Source organism: Hydra vulgaris, chromosome 12 (genome assembly GCF_038396675.1).
Source record: "Hydra vulgaris chromosome 12, alternate assembly HydraT2T_AEP".
NCBI classification, from domain to species: domain Eukaryota; kingdom Metazoa; phylum Cnidaria; class Hydrozoa; order Anthoathecata; family Hydridae; genus Hydra; species Hydra vulgaris.
Genome location: NC_088931.1, coordinates 33866548 through 33878745, shown reverse-complemented (window position 1 = coordinate 33878745; position 12198 = coordinate 33866548). Strand labels below are relative to the sequence as shown.

Genomic DNA, 12198 nt, shown 5'->3' with positions numbered 1-12198 from the left:
TGTTTTTGTTTTGCTGTTGTGTTTGTTCAACGGACCTTGCTATTTATTTTGAAATCTTATCAAATGATTCAGACACAACTTAACTCTCTGATTGATGGAAAAGGATTACTTTCAAAGATAGCTTAACATTTCCTTAGCTTAACAAGTCTTTTATTCTGACTTCAAAAGACAACAAGTGAACTAAAGGAACGATATTAATTTTACTATTTAGTATTCATCTACAATAATAATACGGTTTAGTATCAATCTTATTAATAGTGCCCACTCGTGCGTTTTGACGCAAAGATGACAACATCGATTAAACGCGAGAAAAGGCTTTTTAGCACTTTTTTATTAGAAATATATATATAGATAAGCATAATAACTTATGTAAATGTAAAAGTTCTATTTATATAAAAAATCTGTTTTGATGATCTATGTTGATACATCACCATGCAGACAAATTACTTCGTACAGAATTTGAGTGACTGTTTGATCTGATTTGTCCTTGATTAATTTTTAACATTTAAAAATTTTTTCAGGACAACGAGGACAAGAAAAGATGACCTCTGGTTACAGGTCCACTCAGGCTTGTTTCTTAACACTTGATGGTACTAGTATTCACATTTAAAAAAGTGATAGATTGACATTCTCCCTCGAAGAATCAATAAATAAACACACTAGTTTCAATGTAAACTCAGAATATTTCTAAATCAAAAATGTCAAAAACATTTACTAAATTTAAATTCGATCTCCACCACGTCCTTGGTAATACCGCCCTCAATTTGTTTCTCCGCGCAGCGGCTTGTTTGTCAAAGTTCGTGTTTTGAAATTATAGAATTGGGACAGGGTTGTAACCACAATTAAAGTAGCCTCCTCGACTCTAGTGGCCTTCCAGACCTTTACAAGGAATTAACATAAAAAAATAATAATAATAAAAAGTTGTACAAAAATAAAATGAGCAATTTATAGAAATATTCTGAAAATTCGTTCTATCGATCGTTTTTAAAAAACAGTCTAAATAATGTAAAAAGTACTCAAAAAAGAATTAAAAAAATAAATATCAAATCTTTTACTAATTTTTTTACTTAGTTGTTTAGTCTTGAAAGATTTTTGTACCTATATGTCAGAAGCACAACAGTTTTAAATATTTTTAAAAACTTAATCGCGGACTTAGCTTGTTAGCTGTATCAATTTAGCTAAATGTCAAAATCCTCTTTAGTAGGATTAATAGTAACAATAATTTCCCATGGTAGTTTTGCAATTGGTTTAAAAAAAAACTAAAATTCTTGCGTTCAACTGCATGTACTTAAGCTAAATTTAAGCTATGGGCACCACAAGCAATTGTTAAAGAGCAGCCGTGGCGCAGTGGTAGCGCACTTGCATCAAGTATCCGTGATTCAAATCCCACTTCTGGGCAAGTTTTGTGATATCGGTTAGGATAGAGGCGTGAACTTCCAATTAAATGCTCATCCGCGGTGCTCTGTGATAAGACCAAAAAGACTTCTTGGGGCATCTAATTACAAAAGCAAGGTATAGAGCTGATTGGTTCTTTTGTAAAATTACCGCTTACTCTCCGATTTAAACTCCAGTCATATTTAAGCCGTTGTTGTAACTTTGGCCAAGTCATTTTTGAAAGTCAAGTCTTTTTGATAAACTGAAGCGTTTATCAAAATTGATTAATGGTTAAGGAAATAAGTTCATTGGGAATGTCATTGTGAAGTGTTGTACATCTATATATTATTGATAAACAAGTTTGATCATAGACATAGATTACGATAATGCTAAGACAAGCTTGAGTAAAAATACCTGTTCTAACTTATTAAAAAAGCATTGAATAGCATTATTCTCATGAGATTGTATGTCCTAACAGGGCCGGCGCGAGTAGGTGTCAACAGGGGGAGGGGGTGGGGTGGCGATGTGCCATTAGAGTTTTTGCTGACAAAAAAAAAAGTCCTCGTTTTTTGAAACTTGCTGACTGACTGGTCTTCATTTGTCGACTGATTGTCTGCCGACTGACATGTCCAAAAGGTCTACAGTTACCCCATACCCCTCCTTCGCGTCGGCCTTGCCTAATGTAATATGCAGTAACTTTTTATTTCTCAATTTTACTTGCTCAAGCTATTTAATCATGAAAGTGGTAGAAGACTAAAATCTATATTGTTATCACCATTAGATAAATAAGGAAGAGTTGGGGATATTGGAACCTTTAATGATACACTTGCATTTATTTAGAAAATAAAATATCTCATTGCTATATTTTGCATTTTTCTTGTAAAACATCTAACTCGAGAGATTTTGAAAGTTATTTCTCCAAAAATGCACGTGCAATATCAATTTAAATCATTTTTGAGACGTTTTTTCCGAGATAAAGTTTCGTGTTCACACTATAATAATTGCTGGGAGTAAACTATGCTGCTGTGTCGTTATGCGGTTTTTTGTGTTTAATGCAATAGAATTTAAAATCTAAAGAATGACATAAATTTATCTTAAAAATAGCTGCAAGCATGATTATACAGTGCACAGTGGTTTGAAATAATCAAAAAGTGGCATTAATTCCAGATTTGCAAAAACCCGATATAAAAAGTTCTGATTATGCAAGATTGTTGCAAATTAATCATATTTTCATGTTTTGAAAAAAATTTTCTTGTTGCACTATTTGGCGCTTCCTCGCAAATGCTCAAAGTTGTCATTTTTAAAAGGACAATTATTTAGTTGAAAAGCAATAATTTTGGATTTTTATCTTATTTCTTAAACCACAGCTGTGAACTTCCATATATTATATATCAATCGGAAGAATATTAAACAAGCTTTCAGAGATCAATGTAAAATATTTAATAAAGTTACATTTCATGCCGTAAAAATGCAGAGAAAGATAATTTTTTAAAGTAGGAAATAGTAGCATATGTGACTTTTATTAAATTCTGTATATTTCTGTAAAAATCTGAATACGTATGGATAAACTTCGACCCTTCTTCTTTTAATCCAATATAGGTTTTGATGCCACCTGGATCCTCCCAAGAACAACTATTTTCGACTTAAAAGTATTTCTACTTAAATTGCTTTGTTTGTTTTTTTGACAGAAAACATGACTGTCATTTTTAGTCAGTGCTTAAAATTACGCTCCAACTTTATTTTTAATATATTCCTTAACATACATAAAATAAAATATTAGATTAAAAATAAAATTAAAAAAATTGGATTAAGAATAAGAAATAAGAAAAAACATGCAAAATAGTTACCCTGATGTCGTTTAATAATAATAGTTTCGAATTATTTTAATTAAAAGTAAATTTCATAGTAATAGCTGAGTATTTATTCGCTACCAGATAAACTGCTATCGACTTCTATATCAACCCAATCTAATTGTCTTTAACCATCAATTAGTACAGGTGAAATTTCTTCATTAAGATCCTTACTTTTATTGAAATTTTCAATCAGTAAAATATGCAACACATCTTCTGGTAGTACTCATTTACATACAGACTTCAAACGACTTTTCAAAATAATACTGGAAATATAAGAATCTGATTTTTCTAAACCTCAACAAAAAACATCAGTTAAGTTGTTAATTCTTGAGGATTTTTTTGCATGATCCATACGATCTTTTCTGTTACATTTGTGAAGACTTTCTCCAGCATTTTCGTCTTCTGGCAAAATTAATTCAACCTCAAATTAATTAAGTTTGAGTTTCATGAGCCATGGAGCTCAAACTTAATTAAGTAACAGAAAAGATTGTATGACCATGGACCATGTGCTTAAACTTAATTAAGCAGGAATTTTGTACCATGAATATTTGATAATTAAAACAATTTTCAAATTTGATTGGATTAGTTGGAATTTGACAAGACAAACATATTAATATTGTTCTTAAATGGACAATAAAATTTATATCTATATCCAAAATTTCTGATAATAATATTGAATCAGAAAAAGCTCGCCTTGCAGTACTGTCATTATTAGATGAACCAGTGCCACCTGGAAGGGGTTTGTCTACGTGTAAATTTAATTTTTCCAAAAATCTTTTTTGCATAAGACTTTTTCGAGCTTTTACATAACCTTCATTTATTTTTCCTTTTGCCTGCCATTGCTTAATATCCAATTTATACAACAAATGAAGGAGATTTTCCATGAAACGGATCCAGCAATAAAGTGGACTTATCCCAAAGAGTGAAAATGCTTTCTCAGTCTTAGATAATTTGTTTGTGTAATTTTCAATGTGACTCGTTTCAGTAGGTGTTGCATTACGAAGCGGACACAATTGATAAGGCGGTGTTTCAGTAATTTCCGCAAAAACTTTTCCATCAGTGGCTGTTAAAATAAAGAGCTTTTGATATTAGGAGCATTTTTTCCATTTGGTTGCCATATTATAATATTAGAAAGTTCATTTACTTGTCGTTCAACAAAAAGTTTTGCTTCGAGAATAAGTTCTTTACTTTCTTAGGCATACTTTTAGATCATTGGTCCTCAAAATTTAACAGAGTTAAGAGTTGGGTTTGCCCAAAACACATCTCAGTCATATGCTTGAAATCTTAAGGGTACAATTGTAACAGAAAAAAGCGAATTGTCTAAAGAAATTTCAAATTACTCATTGAACTTTTGATTGAATTGGGAAAAATTACTGGCTCCATTAAATCCCCAATTTACAACAAAAATCAACTCAGTTGAGTCCTTTTCTTTATTAGTAATTTTAGATATAATTTGCGCTGCTAGGGATTCTATTATTCTTTGAACAGTATGTAATAGAAGATTTTGTAATGGCAAATTTAACTCCTTATCAGAGATGTCAATATTATTTGGTCTCCATTTTTTTTTAGATCCAGAATATCGCTGTGAAGAGGATAAATATCTGCACCTCTATTTTTACTTTCCGATCTTATTGCCGTGTACTGTCGTCGTCATGTCGTCGTGTACTGAGATTTAGTAAAACCATAATTTAATAGAAAAGTCCCTCTTCTGTAAACATTTTTTTACTTCTTTGTCAATGTTTTTATTGATATCAAATGCCAGTTGTTGATCTTGTAGAATGCACATGATAATTTTTTCTAAGTTCTTATTGCCTATTTTTTTGACTGTGAATCTTGCTGTTTCGAAAATATACTTTGCATCATATTCAACTTTTAAAGACAGATTAAAAATTGTTCTTCTTTTAGCTTGTTTTCCTTTGTCTTTAAAAGTCTATGTCTGCCGCCCTTTCTTTAATTCTGGCGTTTCTAATACGTTTGAGAGTTTCCAGATAAGTTCTTTAAATTCAAAATAAATACATGTTCTAAGCAGGAAATTGACTTTTATACTCGGAGTATAAAAGTCAATTTCCTGCTTAGAACATGTATTTATTTTGAAATTTATACTCGGAGTATTGAACATCCTTTCTTTTTTGTAAATAAAGAAATAAAATCTTTATTCTTTAACTTCATTATAGACAATTTGTACTTTATTATTTATTTATACAATTTTAAATCAACAAAAAGATTTTTTGTAAATTCTTTTAACTTGCAGAAGATTTTGTGTTTATATTAATTTAAAGGAAGTATTTTGACTTTATATTAATAGTAGGTCTTAAAGTTACCACAAATATATCTTTTCATGACAATATTATGCAATTTGGTCGAAAATGTTTTCTGTAAAAAAAAAACAAAGCAATTTAAGTAGAACATTTTTAAATTGAAAATAGTTGTTTTTTGGCGGGTCCGGGCGGCATCAAAACCTATATTGGATTAAAAGAAGAAGGGTCGAAGTTTATCCATACGTATTCAGATTTTTACAGAAATATACAGAATTTAATAAAAGTCACATTCAAGTATGCTACTATTTCCTACTTTAAAGAATTATCTTTCTCTGCATTTTTACGGCATGAAATGTAACTTTATTAAATATTTTACATTGATCTCTGAAAGCTTGTTTAATATTCTTCCGATTGATATATAATATATGGAAGTTCACAGTTGTGGTTTAAGAAATAAGATAAAAATCCAAAATTATTGCTTTTCAACTAAATAATTGTCCTTTTAAAAATGACAACTTTGAGCATCTGCGGGGAGGCGCCAAATAGTGTAACAAGAAAATTTTTTCAGAACATGAAAATATGACTAATTTGCAACAATCTTGCATAATCAGAACTTTTTACATCGGATTTTGCAAATCTGGAATTAATGCCACTTTTTGATTATTTCAAACCACTGTGCATCGTGGAAATTAATTAAAACAATCGTGATTTTCAATTAAAATATTTAACGCATGCACAATCTCAACATTCTATATTATTCAAAAAAAAGGTTGTACTTTAACATAAATTTTATTTTTTTATTCAATTTTCTAAAATCAAATTTAAAATTTTATTTTAAATTTAATGTTTATTTTCCAATTACTGCTGAGGTATGTCATCTGACTTAAGACACGCTTCGAAAAAGCTTTCAGAGCGTGTGTAATAGTTCGATAAATTAACATTAGGAATAGATAAGCATGCCTAACGCATTTTGTAATTAGTTCATTTCTTCCAACTTGGGCCCTATTTCTTCGCACGTTATTCTTAAGTAAAAAAAAATCTCTTCACACGGGTTCAAGAATGGTAAATACGGTGGCAAATATTTTATTTGAATGTTCTGAGCCCTCATCTCAACATTATGATCGATTCTGACATTATCCATCACCAGGGTGAATTCTTCCTCTGTCGCCAACACTCGCACAACTTCATCAGTATATTCTTAAAACAAAACTCTGTTGACTGAAACACTGACAGCGTCGCTGTGAATGATATTTAAACCATTGACGGCCAATATCATCGAAACATTACGCTGCCTATGGCAAGTGATCGGGTTTGGTGTTACTCCTCTTCTTGCCCATGAATGACTGCGAAACATGTGTAAATTAAATGGACTTTCATCAATAAAAACAGAATTTCGATTACAATAGGTGAGACTGAAGCATACCACCTAATATATTCAATTCGAAGATTTTTTACATCGTTGTCGATTCTCCTTTCATAAATCGATCGAGTAATTTTATTAGTCACCTATCTCCAGACAGTTGCAATCGATCTATTTACATTTAAAACATATTTAATTTCAATTATAGTTGTCGTTGTATTACCGTATATAAGCTCTTCAATTCTTCTTCTAATCTCTTCATTATAAATAACGTGACGAACGCCACCTCTAGAACCAGGAATTGTTGAATTCGTTTGATCGTAACTTCTTAAAATTGACTGTATTGTGTTTCGATTAACTCCTATTAACGATGAAGCTTCATATTGAGTTTTTCCTTGATCAACGACTAGATTTGCAACAAGATCTCGCATATTTTGGGAAACGGAATTTCGCGGCATGAAGCTCCATATTGAGTTTTTCGCGGCAATAAAGTTTAAGATTGAATTTTTCTTTGATCAACGACCAATCTCACGACAAATTTTCGCATATTTTAGGAAACAGAATTTCGCTGCATGTTTTAATGAAAACCTTATATGCACATGCGCTAAATGTTTTAATAGTAAATCATGGTTGTTTTAATTATCATCATACATGTTTTAAGTGAACGTCATAGCTGTTTTACCAATACAGTAGGTAAGTGTATAAAAAATATGTATACATGCGTGTACGCCTTATCGGGTTTTGCATCCGTTTAAAACAAATATGGCATCCATTTAAAATTAAAATAAATTTCATTAAATTAAAAAGAAATAATAAAAAATAAATTTATATAACATTAAATAAATATATAAATAAAACCTTTTTTTTTAATAATATAGAATGATGAGGTTGCGCATGCTTTAAGTGTTTTAATTGAAAATCACGATTGTTTTAATTGATTGTCACGATGTTTTAAATGAACGTCACGGTTGTTTTAAATGAGTGTCATGGTTATTTTAAACGGATGCAAAACCCGCTATGTATATATATATATATATATATATATATATATATATATATATATATATATATATATATATATATATATATATATATATATATATACATATATATATATATATATATATATATATATATATATATATATATATATATATATATATATGTATATATATATATATATATATATATATATATATATATATATATATATATATATATATATGTATATATATATATATATATATATATATATATATATATATATATATATATATATAATATTGTTTTATATTACCCTACGGGCATTTGTTTTTGAAAGTTACGTTCTAAATGTCTTTTAAACATTTTTTAAACGTCTTTTAAACATTCTTAACGTAAGAAAGTTTAGAAGACGTTTACAATAAATTTAGAACATAACTTTTAAAAACAAATGCCCGCTGGGTAGTAACCATTGCATTATTTATTGATAAGAGAACCGAAATATTATCTGTTTTACTTGTAGAAACTTTTAGATTAAAGGTGAATTACGTGATTTAATGTTCGGATAGAAAATTAAAACTTCCAAAACTTTGTAATGGCAATAAGGGGATGAAAAGAAAAATCACGAAGTACTTCTTGATGAAAACGTGACATGGAGAGATCACATTAATTGTCTCGGAAATAAAATCTCTAGGAAAATAGGCTTACTTTGTAGAGCAAACCCTTTTTTAAATCCAACTTCATTCATTGGCATCTCAATTACGCAAACAATGTTTGGTAAAAATAAAAAAACTATTTAATAAACAAAAGCATGCAATCAGAATCATTTCCAATGTGAGCTGTTTTACACGCTGCAGATCATTATTTGTTAATTCAAATATAATTAATGTTTACCAAATAAATGTCTATCATTTTCTTATATTTATTACATAAAATTTAAATAAATATATCTCCTAAAATATTTATCCGCTATTTCAAATAAATCAGAACAAACATCTAACCAGATTTTCAAAAAACAGTTATATTCAACCCAAAAGTTATTTTGCTGCAACTGAATTTTCAATTTCTACTGCCGAGTGCCAAAATTTTGTTATAAAATATTAACTAATGAACTTAAAACAGTTGCTACGTTTAATGAGTTTAAGAACAAATTAAAACAAAAACTATTGATGAACAACCAACATAGCGCTCAGCTTTTTCTAAAGTTTCAATGGTTACTACTGATAAACTTACCCATCAATTAAAGGTTTGTCATTAGCAGCTTGACGATCTTAAAAAGAATCATGCTGCTTGTTATTGCTTCAGTTCTTCTTTTATAAAAAGTTATGGTTTTCAATATTTATTCATTTTTTATTTCAAGGTATATGCTGGTGTAAAAAGAAAACTTAAGGATTATGCGCATTTGCCTGCATGACTTTTAATAATATAGTTTTTATTATACTAAATACTATTTTTTTCTTTTTGTATATAATTTTTTTTAACCAATACAAAAACAAAAAGTTAAAGTAGGATATTAGGGCCGATGATTTTTATTTTATAAAGTCTTTAGAAAAACGTTTTATATTATATAGTGTTACGTTTTTTAATTTTGGTTATGTTATATTTACGGTATAGACTTAGGGGCTTGGTGATAAGACAACTTATGACTTCTTTTTACCCCTGCTATTTATATTTATATTATGTTTTACGACTTGAATAAATTTATATGGCATAAAAAAAAAAAAGCATCGCGGTAATTCATTGAAAAACAAAAAAGGCGGATCTGATGTTAATACAATAACATTTACCTCTCCAGTTACATAACTAGCCTGTAGTAGCCGAGAAGACACAACAGATAGCTAGGTTACTGTATACAAATGAGAAGCCACTATAAGCTTTTCAACAAACCACTTTTTAAATGTGCCACACATTTCTTATTTCTTATATAAGAACTTATTTTTGTATTGAATTTATAATAATACAATAATCTGAATTCCATTATTGTATTATTATAATGTGAATTCCAAAGAATAATTACAACAAAACTACAACAACAACAATAGAATAATGCATCAGATCATTTTGAATCATTTTATTGGTTATAGCATCGTAAAACCGATTCCTATATTTAAATAAAATTTCTGCTCAATACTTCAGCATTGATGTTTATGTTTTGCTGATGGGAGTAATACTGTTAGATAAATGCTTTTAATGTACAAATTCAATTATGATATTTTCATTAGTGTTAAAATTAATTTACAGAATTTATTTTAAAAAATTAACAAAAACAATAACAAAAAATTTTTAACAGACATTTAAGAGCTTTTTTAACAATTTTGCAAAAATTTCAATAAATTCAAAGCAACGAAAAAAGGAAAAGAATAACACTGGTGTGACCTTAAGAAAAAAGAGAGTTTGGGTCGGTTTTCGGATTCGCGTTTTAAATTGTTTTAATGCAGCTACAAAGACTACATTTAACATAAAACTAAACACAACTTCAAGAGTAATCCCGCTTTTCACTAATTAGTTTTCGAGTGCATTTGAATTAGTCGATTAGCTTTTTGACCATTAAGTAAAATTTCATTTATCTAAGCGACATAATAGTTTTTCACTTCGATGAGCAACATCCCGATTTTTTTTGAGGCTCTTCCTCAATTATTACAACGTTTTTTTTACGAAGAGATAGCTCTTTGGCTTTAGCAGAGTTCGGATTAGATTCAATTTCAGCCTCCTCGAGAGTTTGCTTCTCAACCATACCTGAAAATCAAAACCGAGTTTAAAAATAAAATCTTTTAATAAACTAAGCACAAAATAATTTACACAAATATTTCCCATTTTATATAAAGTAGAAACAAAAATCAATATAATGATTTGAAAGTATAAGATTATTTTATTTAATATAAATGCAGCAATAGCTAAACGAAAAATAAATATCAACATAAACATACTTTTCGTTAGATCAAGAAACATTTCTTCGATTCCGCGATTCAGTTTTGCTGAAGTATGATAATGCTTGGCACCAACAGATTTCGCATACCTTTTACAATAAAATTTTTTTTTTTTTGAAATCTCACCTTGAATTTAGTAAAAAATCACTTTTTTAAGTTATTAAACATGGCGAACGTGAAATGATTATTTTCATCCCTCAGTTCATTATTATTTCTTATTCTAAAATAAAATAAAACTTGAAACACAAATGTTACTCATTTATTTGTATCTTAGTATATTATTTCACTAAATAAAATTGCAATTACAATATCTATTTGTACTTTGATCAAACCCAATAGGTTGTGTTAAAATATTATTCAAGCCAATTTGGTAAAAGCTACGATCAAGCCCAGCACGTTGAATTAGAATTTTCGATAAAGCCCACATAAACATACCAGTTAGAAAAATATATACACATAAGTTTGATAAAAATATCAGCTACATGAACATAAACATGAGTTAGATAAACATATCAGTAGATTAAACATATCAGCAACAAATTATATTGAAGTTATTAATTATGCCAATTCATATTAAAATCATAACTCATAGGTTATAAAAATTATTTTGCTACGCTTGCACAACTTGGATTTTATCGATAATTTTCAATTAGAACTAAATTTCGGCGGCTGATTCCTATACCATTATTTAAAACTAATTTTATGCGAAACAAAGCTCAAAATTTGGTTTAATTAATTAATTTTAATTAATTTTTTTTTCAGTGAAAAAAATACTTAATTACTACCAAAATTCAGTCAGATTTTAAATTTCATTAAAAAATCTTGACATTTTCATTTTTCGAAATGTTCCAGAAAAGCTGGAAAACCATAAAATTCAAGATTGATTACAACGACTTGAACCAGTTTGATTGGAGCAAACCTAGAAACCCTTTTTTAGCAATATTTTCAATAGTGGCAATACTCAAGTTCTCTATTTTACATCTTCTAGGACTATCCTTCATTAATTACCTCTCATAGAAACTATATTTACAATCGATTGCTAAGTTAATATCTGCTAAGGTTGCCTTTCATGCTCACTTCATTTTCTTACTCTTATTTTTTATTTTAAGTCTGACAGAAGACTTGGAAAAATCAAGAGCTTTCTTGCTCTTTAACTATCTTTTTTGCATTTTATTTTTTTTACATTTTGATAACTTAATTAGTGATTTTTTCAGCCTTGTTGGGAGTGAATTTAATGAATTTTTTTTTTCGGAAAGTGGGTGAAATAGAGTCCAGTTAGTTTTGTCAATATTTACTGAAAGTTTATGTATATATAAATATATATATATATATATAAAAAAAAACTACATAAATAAAGAGATGACAAGTATGATATATACATAAACACTTGAATTCCTTAAAGGTTTAGTAAGTAGTCTTACCAATATATATTTTAGTTAATACTA

At 28.6% G+C, this 12198-nt stretch overlaps 1 protein-coding gene across 1 annotated transcript in view; it reads right to left on the bottom strand.

Moving 5' to 3' along the window:
• Positions 1-10019: 10019 nt before the first annotated feature.
• The window catches only part of LOC100210227 (ras-related protein Rab-21), a 28276-nt gene continuing 26097 nt past the window's right edge, over positions 10020-12198 (bottom strand). Inside the window, exons 7-8 of the mRNA XM_065813009.1 lie at positions 10754-10842; positions 10020-10562 (exon numbers count right to left, since the gene is read on the bottom strand). Coding sequence (XP_065669081.1) covers positions 10414-10562; positions 10754-10842 — 238 coding nt within the window. The 3' untranslated portion in view covers positions 10020-10413. The remainder of the gene's footprint in view (positions 10563-10753; positions 10843-12198) is intronic.